The sequence below is a fragment of the Harpia harpyja genome, chromosome 5 (genome assembly GCF_026419915.1).
Source record: "Harpia harpyja isolate bHarHar1 chromosome 5, bHarHar1 primary haplotype, whole genome shotgun sequence".
In the NCBI taxonomy this organism is placed as follows: domain Eukaryota; kingdom Metazoa; phylum Chordata; class Aves; order Accipitriformes; family Accipitridae; genus Harpia; species Harpia harpyja.
In genome coordinates, this window is record NC_068944.1 from 15326428 (window position 1) to 15351595 (window position 25168).

The 25168-nt window shown below is 36.1% G+C and overlaps 1 protein-coding gene across 1 annotated transcript in view; it reads right to left on the reverse strand.

Annotated features, from left to right (window-relative positions):
- Window positions 1–25168, reverse strand: part of DOK6 (docking protein 6) — a 262055-nt gene that overhangs the window by 25150 nt on the left and 211737 nt on the right. Inside the window, exon 7 of the mRNA XM_052787234.1 lies at window positions 22500–22617. Coding sequence (XP_052643194.1) covers window positions 22500–22617 — 118 coding nt within the window. The remainder of the gene's footprint in view (window positions 1–22499; window positions 22618–25168) is intronic.

The window sequence follows — 25168 nt, forward strand, 5'->3', positions numbered from 1 at the left end:
AAAGATGTGTTTCCATTTAGGCTTCTGCTGTACTGTATTTATGAGAGTGTAGAGTCACAAGACATATGCCACCTGGCTTTGAGCTGTAATTCATTCAGCTGCAGAACTGTATTAGGTGAAAATCTTTTGCAACATCGAAGAAGTTGCTGGAATTTTGTAGGAATAAAACTCCTGCAGTTTGAAGCACTCTACCCTGTTTCAGTAAGAATAACTATACCTGATATTCTGCCCAGAAGAAAGAATAAGTGGTTCTTGTAGATCCAGGAGGTAGCCTGTTGTTCGATTGTCACTGACAAAGACCAAGGAACAAATCGCACAATCCAAGTGAGTAATGAGAAGAAATGAGTTCCTGAAATCTAGTCCTGAAATCTCATTTCCAACCGCAGATCTAATGCATGATCCATAAAAGTTACTTATTCCCTTCTGCAAAAATACACACGGCTGGGTACATGCACAGTTGTTTATTGTATGCAGAAAAGCTGTAAGTGCATTTTAAAGACATGCTGCGTTTTCTCCTTTCAGCCGTGGTTTTTGACCAATGCTTTGTGGAACTTATTAGTTCTGTTAGAGTCCTTCTGGAGAAGAGTGGAAGGTGACAGAGAATTAATCAGAGACTTCTCCTGGCATTAATCCACTCAGGGGCTGAATACACATTTTCTAAGGGCCGAAGCACAGACACCTACATGCGGTAGCTGCAAGAGTTGTCCCAGATGGATATAACCATAGTACTGACAGAAAGAAGCAAGGAGAGAGGGAAGTGACCCATCATTTGAGTCTCAACACAAGCTGCCAATAAGGCTCTTCTCTCTCCTGCTCAACGTTCCTTGCTGTGAATCCTGTGATCGCAGCCAAACTATGGTTTTGGAAATATGTAATGTAGGAAAGAAAAAAAATTTAGATTTCCACACACTAATGAAGCCAGTTTAAATTTGATGACACATTTAGGCTAACACGGGAGTTCACCTCCGTCTATCCCATGTACCTAGTGCTGTGGGCTCCAGAGTCAAAGAAAGCAAACTGTTGGGGAAAACAAAGCAAGCCAGAAAGCTTAAATTCAATAAAATTATCCTTTACTTATCAAAGAGTGAAGAGACATTGTCATCCTTCCATGCAAAACAGCTAGAAGTTTAAAGAACTTTTTCTTTTATCCCTGGTTGATTTATTCTGGTTGATTTCCTTAGTCTTGCAAATGATTTCTGCCTAATGTGACTCTGAAGCTCGATGAAGCACAGCTCGAAAAGGGGAAGATGTACACACATTTCTGATCACTGTTAAATGTATTTGACCAAATTCTGAAGTGAGGAATGTTTTCACTTTGGAAATACTTGAAAATGTACTTCTTTAAAGGCTGAGTTTGCAAGAAAAGTGTCAACACTGTTTTGAGACTCGGCAAAGATATTTATAGCCATTCTAAAAAAAAAAAAAAGAAAAAGAAAAAAAGAAAAAAAAAAAGCAGCAGCTTGTTTCTCATTTAATACTAGATAAGCATACAGACAACCCACATGGAGTTTCATAGTTAAGCTACTGACAAAGTGATTTGCTTTGACTGATCAGCCATATAGGCAGGTCTTGGCAGTCTTGTCATGGTTATTCAATGCAGGAGGTGCAGGCCAGACTCTGAACTCAACTCATATGCAGTAAGCAGAGCAATAATTGCAGTTATATTACATATACAACATTAGGTGTATATGTATTACAGCATAACATGCTACTTATATTATAGCCAGAGCATAAGATAAGATTTAGGGTCAGAACTTTGCATTCTGTTCCAGATACATCATAAAAGTCATATGTATGCAAGGAATTAAATATACATTCCAAAAAGAAGTGTAGATAGTATCAAAGAGTTGTGTACTCATATAGGAATTCTTTACTTTTTCCCCAGTTTTCTCCCTAGGAGCTGGGAAAAGCTCAAAGAAATGTTAATAAAGAATACAGAATAAATCTAAATGCTCTAAAGGGCATATCTCTTTAAATGCAGGAAGACTTTTAAAAATAATCTTTCAGTCCCTGAACTGAAATTTCAAACTCTTTTCAAACTTTTATTTGCTCAGACTTCCAGCACGTACAACAACTACCGCAGATGTATATCAGACTGATGTATTTTGTGGGAATCTTCACTTTAAAAATTGAGGAGAAAAACTACCCGTATTTCACACAACCCACTGAATGGAAGGTAACACCTTTTATTCACTCAGATACTACACGCTCAGATTGCTAATGTAGGTGCAGAACCTTGCTTTATAGCAACAGCATCAGCTGGACTCAACACTACCCTCCCATGAGGAATGGGCTAGGAAGAATGACACATCTGGGATAATTCTGGGAATCTGGTGGGGGAAAAACCTTTTACAGTCTGTAAAAAGTTATACATGTCAGTGCTAAATCTATGTTGTTGCTGTACATCGCCACAGCTGGTGGCTGCCCAGGGATCCAATTTATAGGAGATTCCCTTGATACAGAAATGTAACCAAACAGGGAATCTCTTACTCTTTCCCTGTGATCTCTGCTAGTTCAGCGAAAAGACAGTGTACTGTTTTCAGTGTGCTCCAGTCCGAGCTGCCATTTTCCTAACAAGGTAAATAGTGAAGACACTCAAAGACATGTGACCATACAAAAAGAATATTTGCCATTACTCATTTAGTAATTTCCAAGATGCTGGTCACTGCCTGGACATAGCATGGCACTACAAAAGACAAAAGGGCCTGGGTGTCCTTTACTTCTGTGGTCCTCCCCATCCCAAATGACCACTGTTGGTGGCGTTAAATTTACCAAACCTAACTCACAGAAACTTAAATTGTTATGGAGTATGGTTTCTTGTTGTAGGATATTTTTTAAAGATGGCAAATTCTGTGCCCCAACTTCTGCTTATGTCAAGGGCTCTTTCAGGTCCTCCAGTTGTGTATTGTACTGAACATTGGATCTTAATTCCCTGGCTCTGAAGCCACACCATGTTTAGTTAGGCCCAAAAAGAAATGGCCCTAGAAAATGTTCTTTTTTTGCCACTTGGCACAGTATTCCAGTCTGAAATGTGTTCATGTTTCTAGGTTGCATTCTCTCACCCAGACATATGTTGACTCATCCATCATGTGTACTTCCAGAAAGAAGTTAAAAAGTCTGAGAATGTATTTAATAAGGAGGACATTTAAAGCCACCATTTTCTAATATTAATAATGGGTGATAATTTGGCCATATGATATCAGATATTGCATAAAAATACAGATTGACAGCATCATAATATATGTTTTTTACTGTATCACTAAACACGCAAGAAGAACAATTAGAATGAGTTGTGTAATGGAAAGTAACGTAAGGTAGCAAAGATGTTTTCCCCCCTACATAATTTGCCTGAGACTAACACCGAACCAGGAGCACTGTATGGCCACACACACAAACAAAATGCTAAAACTTAGCATTGGTGTGGGAATGAAACAAAGCACCTGTTTAACAACTGATGTGACAAATTCACAACAATTCCAAGAGGGAATATCATGCTATGAAATGAAAATTGTAATTCTTATGCTCTGTTTTTCTGAATTTAAACCAAAACATGCACTGGCATTTGGATTTAGATTCACAACCTCTAGAAGAAGGAATATTTTAAACTTCTAAAAGTTTCACCAGAAAATTAATGTCTCCGTCCTGCTGCTATGCTAAAATTATGGAAAAAGAACCCAGCACTGTAGGTTTAATATTGCTAAGGAAATAGCAGTTCTCCCACTGTCAGGACTACATGCAGAACTATGATAAGCCTGCTCTAAGAAATGCCTACTTTCATGTGAAAATGCATTGTAAATGATTTCTCCAGGAAAAAGGAATTTGCGCTGCACTTGAGATCATCCTAGTGTGAAAGAGAAGAAGTATGAAGATACACATTGGAAAGTTCTTCCGAAAAGTAAAAATACATACAGACATGAAATACAGCCCAGCTCAATAGATACCCTTGTTTCAGTTAGCTGAACAGTCTGGATGGAATTTTGTTAGCACAGTAAAGCTAACAACTCTGCTCCTCTGTCATAGCATTTTAGTGAGTACAACTCAACTTTGCTTACCAAATACGTTACCCTTGTGCTAAAGTATTCCTCTGAAGTTGCCACTTTTGACTGGGAAGGGGTTCAGCACTTGGGCAGACAGAAAAATGATTTTCATGCAGTCATCAGCACATTGTTTTTTTCAGCATCCTAGACAGACCAATCCAATCAAGTTTATGAATGAGTCTGATTAATAATGATTAATACTGAATCAAAGTAGAAGTTGCAGAAGCTGCTGCACTATAGTATTTTTACTGCTCTGTAATAGATTTAATTTGTGGTTTGTAAATAGTTGTGTTTGTGTACAGTAACACAAAAAAAATCTGACCCCCTCCCTGGTTTAGCCTACCCCATTTTCTTTTTAAAGACCTATGTCTAGTGGTATGAAGCTCTGTCTGGAGGAGTATTTATGTCACTCACCTTTTTCTTTAACTGTGATATGGATGCACCTAAGTAGTCTTGTAACTGCTGTCCCTTCTGATCACAAAATGGCATTTGGTCTATGAGCCAATTAGTTTTGCCAAGTTTGCAAATTACCGGAGGGACCACATTTGTAGTCTTTAGAAACTGACTGTTTCATACATTGTTTTGATGGCTTAGATGTTAGACATTATTTAGACTTTAGAACCTTCCCTCACTCATTAGCAGTTAATGGACTGGGAGCAAACGAAACAGCTAACATTTATTTCATAAAGTCATCTTTAGTGAGAAGCTCTAGTAGTGGACTGAGATCAGCTAAGTAAGTAAGTGAGAAGGAAAATAAACTCTCTGAGAAAAATATAACTCTTTTAAATATGAGAATAAATAATGTACACCATAGCGAGCAAAAGTAGTATGATAAACTACAGCCTAAGAAGTTATCCTGATCCTGCATTTTCAAATGCACCTCTCATTTCATTTCTGTCCTCCATTGATTTATTCTAACATCTGAAATTTGTAGAAAAGTCCACTTGTATACAACCACCTCTGGTAGAGGTCACTCCTCCTTATTCCCACCAAAAAATATGGAATTTCCACCCAAAGTAAGCTTATTTCAGGTCTGACCTAATATCAGCCTTTTTCCATTTATAGAAAATCTGAAGTCTCCTTAGGGCAAGAAATACGTTTTCTTGCAGTGACATGTACTTTTTTGGCATGCAACGGCAATAATGACAATAAATATAGCTCCTAGAGCCCTCTAATTGTAGTCCATAGCTACATACTGTGCATGTGACAGTGAAACCTAGCATGCCTCTTGACCTGTGGGAAGGTGTTCAGCTAATTTGCTCCTTTTTATAGAAATAACTCATGTGTCTTGGTCTCACAGTGAGTGGAGAATGTGCCTCTCCTTTGGTAAAATCTAGGTGCCTCTGTTCCAAGCAGTTGTTTCAGCTATTTCAGCAGTATAGTAAGACTGTGTCATAAATCCCACCGTTCTCATCATATTTACTCTATATTTTTGTCCGAAACCACATAGATGTTGATGATAGGTTATGATTTTATGACATTTATGGGTATATTATATCATCTCACTGTCAGCTTATTATATTTAGAATGACAGAAATGCAAATAAAGTAAAATAACTAAATTGTTTCTTGCATGGATATTCAATGTGAACAACAAAAAAGTACACCTACTATGAAGAAAAGGCTAAATGTTAAGATGAAATTTGCACACAAATGAATATCACTATTCCCACATTCATTCATCCTTTCATCTGAGTCTTTCATTACAGTATTTTCTATTTCTCTTATAAAGAGCTGAATGTGTTGTGACAGGTTTTTATTTTGCTATTGTCTTTGCCTGAATTTTATTGCATACAGTGATGGCCTTTGCTAACACCGTGAACAGAATTATAATTTTATCATCTATTATATTTATACTACCAGAATATTACAGAATAGATCAGTGGATCCCATGTCTCAAATGATAGTGAAGACCTATGTTGGAAGTCAGTATGACTTTTTCTCCTTTTTGCTAGGAAATTTCAATTGGAAATTAAAATAATTAAAATGTTTAAGACAAAGCTGATTAATGATCCAGATGTTCATTGAAATCTATGGGTGTGGGCTAATCCTTTGAGAATGATTACTGATCAGGTAATTTGTTCACAGACACAGTTAGTTCCTCTTGTCTGATAATAGTGCTTAATCTCCTTGGCATGTTAAATAGCAAAGCGGTTATCACCAGAAAATATACTAACAAAAGATTAAATATATCCACCTGTACAGAGGTCCCAAACTGGTTTTGATTGTTGTTGCTAGAAGAAATGCAAGATAAAGAACATGAATGTAATCGAAGTGTGAAAATATCAAGTAAAAGGCCACTCCTAAGAGATCTGTCTTATTTCAACAAATAAGAAAATGAAGTGATGCAAACGTAAGTCTAGCTGAATATAGATATAGAATTGAGTTAGTTTATGCACGCACTGTGAGAAAATAAGGTTATGAGCAGATCTGTATCACACAAAAGACAAGCAGTTTTCAAAGTTAAAAAGCAGCTTTGAGTAAACTTTCTTATAATTTATTAATTTTATTTGTAAAATGAATAAATGTAAATTTGAGCCAACCAATTGAAAGATATTGATAGAACACATGCTTTGCCTAGTTTTTTTCTCTAAAATAAAACATTTTAGAAATGGATTTTAATTTCTAACTGTTGATAGTTTGTTAAATTATTGGATTATACTGACTGTACTTCTCAAAATATTTGAAAATGTGGTATTATTTGTAGCCACTCTCTCATGAAGTCAAAAAAGTAAGGTCTCCCAAACAATTTGGAAGATTTGTATTTAAACTTTTAATTTACTGGAAGAAATCCAGTAATAGTTTTTAATATGCAAAACCTTCTGTCAAAATTGAGCTATTTAATAGTGTCTTTAAAAAACTAATTTCCTCTTCAGGCACCATCTATATTATATACACACATAAACCCCCTACTTAATATTTAGATAATGGATATAAAATGAACATCTCTGATGTTCTTCCTTTTCCTAGAAACTACATATATAATTCAGAACGTTTTCTATTTTCACCATGACTTTGGTTTGCAGTACTGTTAATTTAAGTTTTACATATTTCAGTACACAGATACTATGTTTCTAGAAGCATGATGTGTACAGATAGATTTGGCAGATAAAATGCCTAACCATTGTTCTCGCCAGAAGGCAGAACATACGTTTCTGTTCCTTCCATCCTGGAAAAGGCTATATATTATTGTCGCTACAGTGCTTTTATTAACATTCCAGTGCAGAGAACAAAATGTTTCATTTTTTTGAGTCTCTATAAAATATAACCTCACCTTCTTCTTCCCTCTCTATTTTCAATAGGATTACAGAAGTCTATGATATTAAACACACTCCTTCCTCTAGGTCAAATAAATGATAGACTAGATAGATAGCCCTGCTACAGTTTTGATCAAACGTGAAGGTGCTCATTGTTAGCAGCTATAAGATAAGCTGTAGATACAATGTACAGTTTCTAAGCAATTAGTAATCAGAAGAAGAAAGAGTTTAATGCGTTTCTTCTTTCTCCTAATGTGCTCAAGCTCAAATCCAAACTGAAACTCTCCAGCCATGAAAATACAGCAGCTATTAAAAATAAGCTTAAATCCTGGCACACAGCTGCTTTGATGGGAGGGACCCAATATAATATTGATTATTCACTTTTTGAAAAGTTCTCTTTCCAGAAAAAAATTCTCAGAAAACATCTTTCCACTCCCACCTCCCCTCCCCTCCCATCCTGAGGTATCATCTCAGCTATTTTCTGTCTACTTTTGGCTTCTTGAATTGAAGTCAGATTTTTCAAGTAAAGTGACAAAACTGAAACTTCACATCAGTGAAACAAGTGTTAGTACTAAAAAGGTAACAGTAAAACAATTAAAACTAAACATTTCTTGAGGAATTATGATAAGAAATTAAAGCATAATTATTTGTTTGATTTCAGAATCAGACATTAGTAATGTTTAATGACTAACACCCTTTATCTCAATCATGTACATAAAACTACAATGGTGGTTATGTATAATATTTCTCCAAATCATCCTGTTTCTCAGTGGGAAAAAACCCTAATTTCAGAGATAAACAAGCTGTTGCAAATAATTTCCATGGGACATATCTACCACTCTCTTCCAGAGGGAAGGAACTGTTGTATCATCTGTGCCAGTTCAATGATCCCGCTTTGCAGCATAAGCTATGAGAACTGAGAAAAAATTTATTAATTGAGGAAAGAAAAACGATATCACAGAAATCCTTTATAAAAAACCCACAAAATTTTCCAAATGTTCTGATTTTCATGGACATCGTCTGTAAAAAAAACATATACATAAGTATCTGGAACTACTCACACTTTTTATGAAGCCTTTGCCATGACACATGGTCTTGAGAAGGACTGAGCTTTTTTGCAATATTTAAAGTAATTCCCGTACCAACACTATACTCAGAGCTGGTGAGAATTCAGGGCACTTATCTGCTTTCCCAGGAGTCACACCTTCAGCTTGCATGAACTGCTATAATCATATCAGTATCAGCACTGACTTCTATTTAAGGACTTTTACCTTCCAGAGGCCTAAGGATACATATATGCCCTGCAATATTGAGGAAGCAATAATCTACATCTGAAAGGCAGACTGACGGATTTAGGGCAATTTAAATGTTAGAGTGGTTCAGAGCCAGGACCCAATTACATTTTGTCCCAAAATGTGTGTGTCACCTCTTGCATCCGTGCTGGGGATCCAGTCTTTGAACACCGACCCGAGCCCCACAACTGCAGCAGCGAGAAGAAAAATTCAAAAGGGAGATTTGGGTCATGGTGCCTAATACCATCGAGGCCCAGACCCATCCTTTGATCACACAGACTGAATCAGATCAGGCCTCAGAACATGAGCTTGTTTATGCTGAATAAGTGAGAACATATGGCAGAGTGTTTACGCTAGCCATATGCCTTTAAATCGGCGTTATGCCAGCAACTGGAGAACAGACAATACCTGATTTGATGTAAAGTTCAAGTGATACCTAATTTGGCATAATGTTTACCTTCACAAAGCTACCTATCAAAATATTTTGAACAAATTTGAACTGTTTGAATGAGTTTGTGTCAGCTTAGCATTCTGGATCACATAGCCATGGCATTTCTTATCAAGCAGTAAGCACTTTCAAACTGGATTTATTGTTTTGTCAAATCACAGTCCTATTCTGTGCATCAAGAGCATCATAAGAAACAAGGCAACATTTTAATCGAGACACTTCGACCACTTAGAATAATCTGTATCTCTAAGTTGTGCATCAAAATCCGTGCAGGGATTCTTCTGTTAAAAATGAGCAAGCAAAAAAACCCACGCAAACACCTTTCATTAAATTAGCAATTGAAGATATGAAGTCTTTTGACTTAACAATGCTCATTAATATTACTGAACATGGACTGCTAGGTAGACTTTCTTCTTGCTCCCTCACTTCATTTTTCAGTGTACTGCTGGCCATAGTGAATACGAAAGACCTAAATTGCTTATCACCTTATAGAAAACTCTTGTCAAAGGCATCTCATTTCGGTCTAATGGCACGATATTGCGATAACCATAATTCTTTCATTGTGACCATCCAGATCAGAAAATGTTTCTTTTTATCTTTGTGCCTGAAGTGCCTGTCCTTAGGAAAGAGGCTTCCAGCTATCGTGTGGCAGTAAATGTCTTTCCACAGACACTAGATTTAGCGCACAGCAAATACTTACCAGCAATATCATTTTGCACACAGCCATAGTGCCAACATAAAAAATTTAAGTCATAGTTTGGCACACAAAACAAAACATAAATCCATCTGCTAAGCAAAAGAAACTTTAGGATGACAAGAACAAGTTTCAAATGAAAAAATATTTTTAGCACATTAAAATGGTAACCATTAAACATTGCATTTATGATAGCAGATAGTACAAGTACAGAATAATAACATATAAAGGACACCTAACTGTGGTGAAATAAATATTTCTGATATATTACGTATGGTAAGAATAGAAATATGAATCTCTTTAGCAAACACACTTGGAGGTCTCTTTAGCAGAGCTATGCTGATCTATGACAGATTGGGATCTGGCACTCATTTTGTTCTGTCACGTAATCAGGAATACTGGACCTAATTGTCACCAACTATTTGCATATCATAGACATTTGAATAATAGGGAACGAATCCACTTATGAACTATGAGAAATTAAAACAATGTTACATAGAAAGGAAGTGAGAAAAGATACCAGGAACATAATGTACATTGGGCAAGTCATAAAAGACAAATGTCTGACACAGAAGGTGTAAGGAGATTTAAAATATGCTGTACCTCACCATATATTTTATGTCTGTGAAGTCTCATAAACATATGTAAAAAATATGATAGACAACATGGCTTTCTGTTTAACTCCAATTTTCACTAAACAATATTTTTGATCTAACAGACACTTCTGTGAGGAAAAAACACCTGGATGTGAGTTGGATTCAAGTTTGCAGCTATTTAGAACTGAATATATAATTTACAAGACATATAATGTACATATTCAAGATCTGGCCCATCTTGACATATTTTAGCTATACAGTTTAGAAGAGATTTCACATTGAAATAACATCTGTGTTACAACAATGCATCCAAAAGTAATGTATGTTAATATATGAAACTCTTCATGCTGAAATGATCATTTTACAACATGGTTCGTCTTAACATGTACATCTTATCTTCAATCATATATTTAATTTTGATCTGCATAATACTTTTTTGTTTGCTTATTCACTGTGTAGGTTTAAAAATCCTGTTAACATTTTTGTGAGATATTTGGGGAATGACTGATATACTCATATCCATGAGTTTTGTATTCAGTTTCTGTTAGTAAAACTCTAGACAAAAAACCCCACCTGTAACTATCTGGAAAAACTTCTTTCTTCTAAGGACATTTGTGTAAGTGAAATACATATAAATATTTCCATTTCAAATAAGATGCTATGAACTAATTCTGAATAATTTTCTCCTAGGAAAAATTCTCTTGGTGGGTTAATGGCTTCAGTGGCCACTTCAAGAAACAACAGATTTCAAACAGTATGTACTACAACTGTACATACACTCTAGCATTATGGCTGAAGAACAGTGCTTGGCTGTCAGATGAGAGATGCCAGAATAATTGTTAGATTTCAACAATTCTTCCCCAGGCAGGTGAAAACTGCAAATGCTGTGTGAACAGTCAGATGGTGAGTCATACTTCCTCTAAGAGTAAGGTAATTTACTCCTCTGAGGTCAGCAAAAACAGGGTTCAAAGCCAATTCTGTCTATCACTTCTGGATAAAAAGTACTTTCAGACAGCAACTCACAGAGTTTGGCTTTAGAGCTCTTACTGACTAAGGGCTGTTTTCAGGGAGATAAGGGCATCCTCACTCCCCTACTGTTGAGGCTGAATATTGCTTTACTGACAGTGTAATGGTACGGACCCATTCTCTAGGTATTAACCTATACTGCAGTAGCCTATGTGTTGGGACAATTTCATGCTATGTGATGGTACTGAGAAGGCTTTACTAAACCATTTCCACAGTTGCAAAGATATTCTCAGTTTATTTTTTTTGTCTAATCACATCAATGTAAAAAAGTAAGAAAAAGAAATCTCTTTCATATAGATGACTTTTAAGACCAAAGCAAACGTGCAGATATTTTATCACGTAAAATGCATCTACATTAACATGTAAAAATCCAACAGAGATCCATGACTATCAGAATAAAGATTAACTTCAGTCAAAAAGGCTCTACATAATTACACGGGCCACTGAAGAAATGCTCAAAAGTGGGGGTCCTGTTTATGCTACAGTGATCTGTGGACATGAGTTATAGGGAAAGGTTTTCATCTTGTCTAGGTCAGCAGAATTTGGGTTTTTTCCATGAGCAAGGATGACTTGCAACAGCTGAGGTTCAATGCCTTAACAACAAATTAACCTTTCCTTCTTGTCTAGTTATGAAGGTTTTCTTTTGCATCTTGCATGGTTTTGAACATTTAAATAAGCAAAATGAGTAAGTATCTCATATTCATAGCAATGACACTATTCAAATTTTCTGTACATTTTCACTTTTCATAGTAGTATACACTAGCATAATGTCATTCATGACCCTGGCAACATTCCTGATTTACTGCAGCATAAGCAAAAAAACCAGTCACACCTTGAAGACAACAGCTTAAATTGTCCCTCTCTTTGGTATTTTATTACACAATAAACACCACTGCAAGATTTATGGTTCATTCCTACAGTTCGATACAGGGTTTGAAGTACAACTAAGGTAATAAGAGTACGTGAAGAGGCATCTTGAGCCTTTCTTTATATTTCTTCAGTCCTAAGACACCTTGGTGCTGGTCCAATCCATGATCCAATAAGATGGAGTAGTTTTTTGCTTTGAAATGCTGGTCAGCAAATCAGGAAATAGTACAAAATAATATAGACGCTCAAGAAAAATCCTGTTTCCTCATTCTTACACTAGATGAACAGAAGATCTATGGTCTAGAAGTTACATGAATTTTGCAGCCACAGGCATTGAGAAGAGACCTTCTCATAGGTATCCTAGAGGGTCAAAAGGCATTACTAGTGCATACAAACCAGTATACATTAGGACTGAAAAATCACAAACTGGTACAGATAATGTTCAGTATTTGCTGTCCCTGGCCCCGTTGTTCCCCCTCGCCTCCTCCCTCCCCCCATTTATTTGTTAAAAATGGGTTGTGTTAGTTAGTATATGGTGACAGTTAGGAGAAAAACAAGACTCTTCACAAACAGATTGACACTTAAACCAAAATGCACATACTTGATCAGAGGAAAGTGTTTCTATAAGAGGCATGAAAGGGATGAAAAACCGCTGAGCTATTTCTCAGAATTAAATACCTGCTCTGATGAATGGGGAATAATGAGACAGTTGACAAGGCTGAATGAAATACATTTCCAATTCCTAACCCAGAACAGGTTATCTTTTCCATCATAAAACGCTTGTGACATCAAATGTTTGGTGATGACAGGACTGTCATCTCACAAACAGAAGCCCTGAAAACCTGCTGAGACATCCTGGAACAGTATAACACCAATAATGGATAAAAACAAGTGGTCAAAGTCTGTCAACAATCAATCATTTAAACTGACGCTGCATTTTTTCAAATTAAAATTTAAGCTTCAACTCTTACGTAAATAGGCTCTGAACCGTACCTTCAGCAACAACATTGCCTGTGAATATTCCCCAAACTTGGGATGACCACACATGAAGAGAGGAGATACAAAGCACATTTGGGTACCTGCATTCCTGGTTTGATGTCATCAGTCCATGACCAAGAAACTAGGAAATCTGACAACTTCCCATTAGACGCCCTAACACAGCATGCAGAAACCTTATTAAAAAAAAAGTCTCATTCCTATTTTAGCAAAAAAAGTAGGCGAGTGTATGGACACAGAGGTGCTACTCTGGCATGTGTGTAATAGGTATCTAGGAAGAAAACATTCTGTTATTGTTATCTATTTATACAGATCTGTGGAAAGGTAGCAAAATGAGGTAAAAGTGAAAACTTGCTTCATGCAGTTTTCACTAACTTCCATGAAAAAGCACCATACCCAGTAATGACAATTTTACAAAAGTATAGTGTGGAAAAGAACAAAACTGATAGCATTTAAATGGTAATTAGTCAAATGCAAGAACAATGAGCGATGTTGTAAGCCAGGGAAGAGTATTTTGTTTGGAAGCTGAAACCACATGATGGATCAAAATCCTCTTTTAGTTATATTTCATTCAGAAAAGATAAAAACAGTGGCATAGATCTAACTAACTAGCCATGTGTCTTAGGTAGGTTGAAAACACACTTGTGCACAATTAGCTAATTCTCAGCTAAGTATTCAATTAATAAAATAGCTGCTTTACTTTGAGTGCCTGATAATAACGACTATAAGGAAGCTGCACCTGGTTCAGCTCCTATCAAACAGCTTTGGGAACAGTCTGTGGTGGCTATACAGGGCTCAACAGAGTTTGGAGAGAAAAAAGGGGGCTCATTACTGGCAGTCGCAGCCCCCACCAAGGATTATTCCCAGGGATGGGGGGGGGTGTGTGTGTGGACAAGACCCTGCTTTCTACCCTCAGTGAGGATGAAAGTCCAAGGTGTACAAGAGGCAGAGAGAAGATGCATCCTTACTTTCTCAGTCCGCAGACCCTGGGCAGAATGGCCCCACTGGCACAGCGGGACAAAGCCGTGCCTCCCCCTGCAAGCTGCTGGATTTCCTCCATTTCCCTGGGCTGGGCTGAGGGCTGGCATTACTGCACACAGGAGGAGACAGGACGCTGCTGGGAACACAACCACCCATGCCACATTATGTCACATGTGCTACCAGGTCAGAGAAAATAACTATGGCACAGTCCTGCTGCATGTAAACTTGGCCTAGCAGCAATAACATAAATATTTAAGTCATTAAAGAGAGTTGGAAGGATCTTTTCATTTCATCCTCACTCTCCAATTAAGGTGTTTGCTGCTGAACAGTGAAAAGCCTCATTCCATTTAGGACCTCACCTCTACCGTCTGCAGTCAGGGTAGGTAACGGCTTTACGGTATACTGCTCTGCACTGAATCCTTGTGTGGACATTTTTTGTTAGAGGTAGGGAAGGACAGAGCCTTTGATATTTATAATGTAAATTCCCAAGCCTGCAGTTATACACTACTGAGCCGCTAACTCCACCCTTCCTGCGGTTCCTACCAAGTCCTTTCTCTCTTATCTCTCTCCCAGTCTGGTATTGCATTTTCCTGTCTTCCATACAGCTTTGCAACAGAATATCTCATTTTATTTAAACTCAGGGCAATGAGCCTTTGATTAAAATCCTTTCCCAAAACGCATCTTCAAAGAATTTTGAAGGGTAAACAAGTGTCCAGCAGCCAAACAGCAGACTGACTTCCAGCATTCAAATATGGAACAGCAAGGAGTTGGCAGACTTCAGTTTTGGAAAAGATGACAAACTTTCACTTTGGTGAGATCTTGCTAACTCTGCATTGGGAGGAATCTCCCATTGTTATTCACAGTTTTTACTTCTGTGAAATTTATCTTAGTTTCCTATAATGTATCATTTTGATCAAATAAAAAGTTGGCAGGGTCTAAGAATTCACCAAGATGAAAAGACTTTTCGGAACAAATAGAGAATGAAAGATGTTCTAAGATTTTTTGAACATTTTTTTCTCTCTATTGAAGAATACTATGATTTTTTAATCAGTTCTGCACAGTTCAAACTCACTATTGAATTATAAAGAATATATATATTCTTACGGCTTGATTAAACTGAACATGCTGAGTAGTGTGTCCACTGTGCTTAAATTGGCCCTACCATGGAAATAAGTAGGTCTGTACTAACAACAGACTATCTGTCGTATGCCACAAATATTGTCACCATAATATTGTTGCATATTAGTAAAGTAAGATACACATAAAAGACAATCTTACAGAAACTTAAGATTAATGTATTTGAGATCTTACAATACTCTTTCTATAACAAACAGATTTTAAACTTCATAATAACCAAATAACAGACAGCTAGGTCAATGTTACTTCAGACAAGCAGTTAAATATATATTTATATGATCCCATTTTATGTCATAAACATTAGAATGTGAAGGGGGGGGTTGGATCTTTTTTCCACTTAAAGTAGAACACAATCAATTGCACTTGAAATCCTTGGGCTTGGCTTCTTTCCTCATTACTGTTGGAAAAGCTGGTATTACTAACATCCCCCCCCTCTTCCCATTATGCAGCCTATTTTCAAAACTTACATTGTTTCTAGATTATAAAAGATTTTGTGAACATGTTCTACAGAAGTGTCAATTTCAATAATTTTTACTTTATTTAAAAATAATTATTGAAAGAAAAAGAAGTATAAACAGTTCCTGTAAATAGATACTAAAGAAAATACATCTTTTTGCCCAGGTATTTTTTCACAAAAATGCAGGCTTCCCCCTGCCCCGAATTGTTTTAAAGGGGATTTAATGCATCTGTGATTTTGAGTAATAATTTGACTAGAAAATCCGGTTTGTCAGCATAGAAATATTTCAATTTGTTTGAAATTACAAAACCGAACTGTGGTAACATACTTAACACAAAATAAGATAGTCATAGCTACAGCAGTCCAGATTTATTGGTGAAATGATTTAATAGAAAAAAGCAGTTTTCACAAAATTGACTTTTGACAAATTTTTCCATTTTCTCTTTGATATAACATAGCAAACCTTTATTGTTCAGACAATCCAATACCAGCCAACAGTTAGCACCCATGGAACTGGTCATGCCTATTCTCCCACTACACATATTCTTTCAGTGAACTACAGTTCTCATGATACAATGAAGGTCCTTGAATTTTACGGTACAGCAGAGAGATCAAATGACTGTAGCATAACTGTAGTTAGTCTTAAGCTAACTCAGGGTAAAGACTCCTGGCTTCGGTTAAGTTAAGCTAGGGGCAAAGCTTGACTTGCCTCTCACCCTAACAGTGAGTGAGAAGCTACTGTCATCACATATTCATGAAGTCATTAAGCTAAGACATAAAAAGAGATTTATAACTAAGAATTTGTGGAGTTTGCACTGAAGAACTTACATTTGTTGGTTTTTGGAGGGGAGAAGAGGCAATCGGCCAATATTTAACTGCTCTTCTTACACTGTTTGGGCTTTCAGTTGTAACTGGAGACCACAGTGACTTCTACACTTTCTGGTCTAGCACAGCATAACCTCATTGACAAGTGATCTCACTGGAGGACCACCTTCTGAGAGAAAGGGCATCACAATATAGGGCTTAAATGAAATCAGAACTTCTGAATTTGACAACAGAATATGATTTATTAATCTTTTTTGGCTTTTCCCCCCACTATTTTTCATGGCTCATAACTGTAAGAACCTCTTACCTCAGCAACCATTTATCAGAATGAAAGAGAACAAGCTCTTTAGAGCTTGTCTGTAATGCTCTTAATTAGCCATAGCAATCACTGTTGAACAAAATGAGGTTCTTCTTTACTAGTTTCTGAGTAAGACACTTCCCATTTTCAATATGCCGTTTTAAAATCAGTCTAATGATACACTGTTTTGCACAGAATTTCAAAGCTCAAAAGAAAAGGATCAAATCTACTGCTTAAGACTTGAGAAGCCACATAATACACTCATTTTAAATAATGTAGCTCTTACGTAGTTTCTACTCACTAAGTATCTTGTTTCAGGTGTCCTTTATTCATACTTCAAATTTTATAGGCTTCATTTACTAATATGAAAGTCCTGATGAGATTCAGCAAAGGAAATGGGAAGGTGGCAGGCTATAAAGCATTTCAGCTTTAGCTGCTGGTAGACACTTAGTGAAACATTACTGAGTGATCAGGTTTATATAACAGATATATTCTAACATTTTATGTCATTCACATTATTCTGGCATCAAGATTAGATAGGGAAATGGATTCTGTACTCAATTGCTGGGCATATGAACAAACAATGGAAATGCCAAAATGACAAATGTCCTCCAATTCATTTTACATACTTTAATTTGCAGAAAATGGCAGAAGCTCACATTGGAAATTCCTGCAGGATTAGCCTAAGGAGGGTTGGACAGGATGATTCAAATCCTTCTAAATATTTAGCAACTCGAATATTCTCTGATTATTTTTAATGACGTACCAGAGCTTCTGCTTTCAAAAGGCTGGAAACATGTAGCTGGGAGAAATCATTTGTGTATGACTCCGTCTCCCTTTTACATACAAAACCTTTTAGCTGAAGGGGTTAACGCTACATGTTATTCTGCTTAAAATATATTCAAAACCAAGAGAAGGGTGAGCTCTCACCTAACAAGGGCAAAAGACAAGGGGCAATGCAGGCTTGCTTACCAAGGCCAAAGAGGAGCCAGAGTTTCCCTCTGTTTTGATTTGCAAAAGCAGATTTATTTTTCTTGCATCTTTCGTGTGAAATACAAAAGACAATTGTATCAACGGCAAAATTCCTGCAGAATTTATCGAGGCCAGTTTTTACTTCTGTGTGGTTTTGATTTTGACATGTACTTACAAACTTGAGTGATGCTTCCAGCTTAAGACCTGTCTCATTGAAGACTATAGTTTTATCTAATGTCCTCACTAAGTTTAAAAATGTGAGACTCTAGCTCTTTGCAGGCATCTTAGTATTTTTCAGTGTTATTTAATGACTTTTTAATGTGTTTACAACAAAATGTGATAAGCATTTGTGATTGATAAACAAACTGTGGTAAGCAATTTACTGTGGAAAAAAGCAATACTGTTCTCTTTAAGAGGAAAACATGTAAGATGTTCCTGGTGTAATTCTTATACAAATATACGTTCCTTCACATGAGTACTCTTACAGAAATGAATAGGATTGCTTAAGTGGGTAGGTGCTCATCACTCTGAGTATGGATGGCAAAACCAAAGTCCAAATAAGGAATACGAACCAGACTCAAATACAACAGGGGTGATTGAAAGTGATTCTTAATTTTGAATTTCTTGGAGAAAGGCCAGACTGTAATTAGATTTTCTGAACATAATTTCCCCAGGGATTTCAATAACTGCAATAAAAAAAGCTAATGCAAGTTTCCATACCAAAATTTTATTTGGCCTGATTTGTTTAATAATATCCAAACTGACTGTGTTTAAAATTTGTACTATCCAAATTCTCCCCAGCAAGAACTACAACACTAAGTTTCAGCTAGCTGAAAATTCAGTCTGCAATCCTTTTTACAACCTAAGCAAATTTAAACCCCCAAATGCAAAATTTTAAAAAAATCATGCATTGATGCTATCTACTATCTTTTGCTGTATAAAAAAGGCATGTGCTTTGTTTCTCAATTTTTAATATCTTGTGAAACAGTGCTAAATCATATGCCCGGTAATAACAATAAATAATGATTTATGAGGATACATACAGAGGTTTTTTCATGCTGACATGGCTTTTGTACTTGTATTTTTCTCCTTCTTAACCATGATTTCAGTTCACACCAGTGCTCTTGGCTTGTAGTTTTTCTGTTTTTGTAAACCTTGATGTATAGGAGGCCATAATATATCACAGACAGTTTATCTTCTTTTGGGCTCTTATTCTTCATAGAGCTGTCTATTCTTCATGAAAATGTACAATTGATTTAAGTCTTACTCATGTATGCATAAAAAATCATGTATAAGTAATTTTCTTTTCTTTTTTCTCTGTTAAACTACTTTATGATAAACTATCATAAAAATCTGTAAGGACATTACTTCATCTCTGAAATGTAATTTAGGGGAAGATCTGGATTATTAATATTTAGAATATTTAGAAAGAAGCATTGTGATTTGTAAAGCCATGGGTATCAGTTGGGATTTTAAGTGCAATCACTCCAACACCAAAGTTTAGGTCAGAATTTAACCTGGTGGCTGTAAAAACTTTGTGCTGTTTTTGGCATGGCAGCAATTCCCTTTTTCTTTTTATCGTGCAGCGGTGGGGCTTGCCCAATGTCACGTCAGACGGGGAGAAGAGGCAACGCAGAGCGCTGAAAGGCCACTGCTGTGTCAGCTAATGAGACCCCGTGTCACAACCTCTACAGCGGCTGCAGATCATGGATGGCAACTCTGTCAGACCTGCAGCACTCCACTGTAAAATCTGAAGTGAATACTGGTAGTGATGTGCTGCCACTGGTAAAAGCCAACCACCACGCTGTTCCTACTGACAAGATTAATTAGACAACTAAATTACTACTTTTATCTTAGCAGCGCAATCAAGAACTGAAAGAGTGCAAGGAAGTTACAAATGGAGGAAAAGCTGTATAAAGAGAGAAACCAGCCCACCTGACTTCTCGGTATTTTGTGCAACCTGTGTTCCTTTAGCACTATTATCCTGTGTTTTAATGTTTTCAGGTCTTTACATGCAAGGGTTGTCATGGGCAGATGGAGAATGATAAACCCAATACACATTTATTGAATTGCCTTTTCTCATCTGAAATGTAGTCCTTAAAAAAAAAAAAGCCCAACCACAAAATACCCCACCTTCTTACTCTACAGCATATTCATTATCAGATCAACTCACACTACTAATTAAGTTAAATTCAACTGCTAAATAATTCCCAAAGAGCCAATTTATCTAAGGTAGTATGAGCACATACTCATTTCTCCTTATACATCACCAGCTGTTATTAATTAAATTCTAGTCACTTCAGACTGCAACTTTGAAATAATTGCCACTATGGAAATACTTCTGCACTGTACTTAACCGTGAGTTCATCTGTTACTTTACTGATATTGACAGTAATCTGAATATAGGTAGACACCACTCTAGTTATTTCATTTTCAAGTTTGCGAGATATTCAGAGGAACGTGTGGAATTTTCAAATTTGTTTCTTGAATATAAAAAGCTTTGTCATAAATACATATGAAGTGCAGAACTGAGTGTGATGGATTATTCTCTAAAGAAATCGTCTCCTCTCTGAAGGTGTAATATACCTTTTCAAGTTCAGAGGAGATCACAGCGGCAGCAAGTGAATTTTCCCTCTGCAACAGCTCCTCTCAGCTGGCTGCTGTACCAAGGTGAGGGTTGAAGTGATGCTCGCAATCTGCTTCCTCGCTACCCACCTTCCACCTACATCTATGAAGCATCTGTGGGCTGATGCTTTGACAACCGGTCGGTCTCTGCTGTGCAAAGACTGCCAGGATGAACAGGTATTAGGACAAAAAGGTGTATGTTGCGCTCCCTTAAGCTTCTGTAGAAATACATTGCATTTAATTAGTCCTTGCAGCAGAAGGTTCAAAGAGATCTTCATTACAGATGATGAATAATATTCTTGCATGGAAAAGTTTTGCAACCAGAAGGAGACAAAATTGTCTTCTGGATGTATTTCTCAGCCCACTGGTAAAACTGTACTAGTCTCTCCTGAAATCAACTACGCTTTCTCAAGCTTCAGTCATCATAGTACATGTAAGAAAAATGAAAATCTTAAGTTCTGAAATATTTATTAATCCCATGTTTCAGTGGAAGTGTGAATAAAATCTGCATACTTCCAAAAAGTAAAATTCTTGCATTTTTAATAATACACTTCCAATGTATTGCATCCTGCAAAGCTAGTTGGTATAGATATTAAACTATTACTTGATATATCAAGTTTTGCTTTCCTTTATTGCAAAGGCCATTTGTAAGAAACAAAAGATTGCAGAGAATGAACAAAGTTCCATACATTTATCTCACTTTACGTATATCATAACACATTCACTATCTTTTCACCAAAGGAAAGACCCATCAAGAATGTAAGAAGAGGAACTCTAACATCTCTACAAATAAACTTTTTTTTTCATTCTTATTTGGTTTATGAAAAAATATAAGTGATATGATATTTCTAAAGTGATCTACAAGCACAACTTTTTTCACAAACAACTTCTAGAAGGTTATTTTCTTTTCCCCATTACTGTTATTTAACTGTAACACTATAACCATGATTAGAAATTCACTTTGTGAATTTTTTGTTGTATGGGGGATGATGGGAAACAAATGCTGTACCCTTTAATGAGTCACCCACTGAATTCACAACTCGCCTGCTGACTTTAAGTTATGTGGTAATTTACAAAACAAAACATTTCATGTCTTTCATCTATATACTGCATTTCACTTATTTTCATGAAAACATGTACTATGTTTTCTTGCATTGGGTACTCTTGTTTGTGAGCAGTTTCTAACCTCCTATCTAAATGTAAATTGCTTATGCAAACAGATTATTAAGAGAGAAGTGAAACGAAATCCTTAAGCCCTTTCCAAGCAATACAAAGGAATATGTTTATGATAAGTTGCTATTTTTTTAAAAGTGAAAATAATACTATTAACTAAGGTCTACATTTTAAATGTAACAATATTTTCAGTTCCCTAAAAGATACAAATCAATTTCAGCTTAAGAGCAGTGAATCATCATCATTGTCCTCAAGTTATGTTAATTATAGCATTTTAAGTCTTAAGCTAATGGCTTAGAATCTAAACATATGAAAGAGAACTGGAGACAAAAAAAGATGGTATGTATATCAAGAAGGTCTGTAAGTTAGTCAAATCAACAGTTCATATATATGATTCACCAAGCAAATTCACCAAGAACAGCTCTTATTCCTAGAATTATTTTGTTTTAATCTTGCAACTCGTATAGCCATTTTATGTAGATTTAATTGGGCACCCTGAGGTTGCCCAAAGACATACACAATCTTATTGGAAGAAAATACTAAAACAACCTGACATTCATTAGCTACTGAGAAGCTACTTTGAGCTAAATTGTCTATCCAGCTTTATGTGGTGATTCTGGGAATAATTTTCACCATTAGTTTATAAAATGACTAAAAGAAACCTGTTTTATGTAAATTTGGGAATCCTGCTGAGGTTCTTGACAACTGATAAAATGGAATGGAGAGAAAACAACCAGCGCAAATAAAAAGCAATTTGCATGAATTCTGGTCAAATGAAAAGAAGCTAATGGACATGGCATTTACTTATAAGGAACTTGCCTTGTAAACTGTAGATTTCTCCAACGCTGTTCTGCCGGGTGATATGATGCCAATATGCACTACGAGGAAGTGAGATCGACTTGGATAATGTCATTGGTTCAGACAGACTGGTCTGGAGCTAAAAACCAAAGTAAACATAAATGGAAGATCACACATAACCATACTTGATAGATAATCTCAAAACTGTATATTGAACCAATGTTGTTATGAAAATACTATTTCCTGAATTACCACAGGTTTTATACTATCATTTAAACTGTGTTATAAGCATCAGCACTGTAAATGCTCAGGAAAAAGCTGCAAAAGTGTATTTGGATATATAGGTTCACTAGCACAAGTTAATACTAGGACATAGGAATATGTCCCTATTTTTCTACAGCTGTTCTTGCTGCTGCCAGGATTTTGTTATTTTCTTCTTACACTTTACGATAACGATTGATTAGCATATGCCTGAAATCTTAAACCCCTCTACAATCACATTTCTTTTTGGTCATTTAACCTGCATATTAGATTGAATACCCACAAAGATGCTAAGAGAGAATCTGAGACAACCAGCAGAGAATTAGCAATGAAGAAATTAATCCCCTAATCCTCCACTCAAGTGGAGGCATCTCATCACCAAGAGCAGACTACAGCCTCAAGAGCAAATTTTCCCCGTCTGGGGGCTTCATGTAACCGAAACTGTGAATTGCACGGTAAGTGTCTTGTGTACAAGAGCCTCAGCACATAAACCTGACAGGAGGAATATAAACTTTATTAAAGAGAGCTCTGTCTCTAATGCACTACAGATGTGAGTGCAAGACAAGACTAGGCTACAGAAAAAAAAAATGATGGAGGATTGTGCATACTGACAACCTCTTTGGATATATATCTATAACTTACGCTTTTTCTGTCTAGAAGAAAAGAGAATATATCTGCAAAATTTTTGTAGCTCTGGCTTTACAGAATATAAAATGCGATCAGTAATTTGTGGGATCTAACAAATCACAGTGACGTTATGGGACATGTGATTTCTTCAGGGGATGTCTGGAAGGATCAACACTGAAGGATCAATTATGTCTGAAGATTTAGAGTGGAAAACCTCTTCAAGGGTGTGCCTAGAAACCCACATTTGCACACAGTCCAGCTACAGAGCAGAAGGTATTCAAGGTCTGGATCATTTACTGCAGGCTAGTGATTAACTACTAGGGATTCCTCATTCAGAATCATACTGGCAAATTAAAAAAGACATTTTGATCTGTGCAAACACATGTTATTCTGTAATAAAAAGAAAAACCCTTTAGAGACAGTATCCACAATTTATAATCTATATTTAAATAATCTACAATTTATTCATTTTTGAGTATTAACACAGACTGGTGTGCGGCAGATATTTTGCTGCAGATCAGTCTACTGTAATTACTTCCGTTGTTGTTTTCTTGAGAATTGTCATCAAAATTACTCCCTGTCTACAGCTAATGTCTTTTCTGCTCATTTATAGCCAAATATTACATTTCATTTTTCTGTGGTGCGCATCATCACTGGAAGCTATTCAATATGAAGTAAAGAGCTTGCAGAAACATTTCCTCCATTAAAAAAAGTTCAAAATCCTTATCATAGGAATTCTATTTTTAGGGAGACTTGAGAATTTAAAGTTTATTGATACAGATAATTTCCTTTATTGTGGAGATCAGGGCAATAACAAACCTTCTAAGTTATTTTTCCATGTTAATATAGCAGGGGTAATAAGGGTAACTTCATTGAGTAAGAAAAATAAATAAAATCACGTAACTTCAATATACAGGTGATTTATTCATAATTTATTCACCCAATAGGTAAATTATAGTCTTGAGGCAATAGGCAAAACTTTTTATTAGTATGCATTCTGAAAAAAATAATTCCAGTAAAGGGAACAACTTTGACTATGGTTCACTATCTCAAAGCTAAATCCATGGACTAAACTGAAGTGGTAAAAGTTATACCATTATTCCTGATCTGAGGTGATTAGTTCCTGCCTGATCTGACATACATTAATGCAGAAGAACTTTATATGCACACATTAAAGCTTTGAAAGAATCAAAAAGAACCCATTCTCATTATAAATTAAGGTAAGAACTGCTCTAGTGCAGAAGATCGCATTGCGAGCATTCACTGTACTTTGTTTCCTCAGATTCTCTAATTAAAGAACAATTTCTGATATCTCCTTTTGGGCAAGAAGTATCACCATATGCTAAACTGCAATAGGACCAGATGAACTACATTTCTTTGGGGACTCCATATGGAGAAAATGCAATTTCTATTTTATTAAAATATCATCCTTGGAAAAAAAATACTTTAAAATACTTTGTCCATTTTGTTTTTAATTTGAGACTTAAAATATAAACATAAACATACAGATTTGAAGACCTTATCACCTTGTATATCATATAAGGGATGATAATATAATAGCACATTATTTTGTCCATGAAAATATTCTTACTAATTGTTAGATCACCATTAGCTACAATTTTGCTTTTTATCTTTTTTATCAATATAAAAAACACATTATTGGTCAAATGTAATTGACAATGACAGAATGCTTACTCCTACAAACTGCTGTTTGTAAAAATCTTTCTGCGTTCAAGGAAAATTGGATAATCTGCTGACAGAAACCTACTTTCTCTAGACACCATCTTATATGCTAGCCTGTG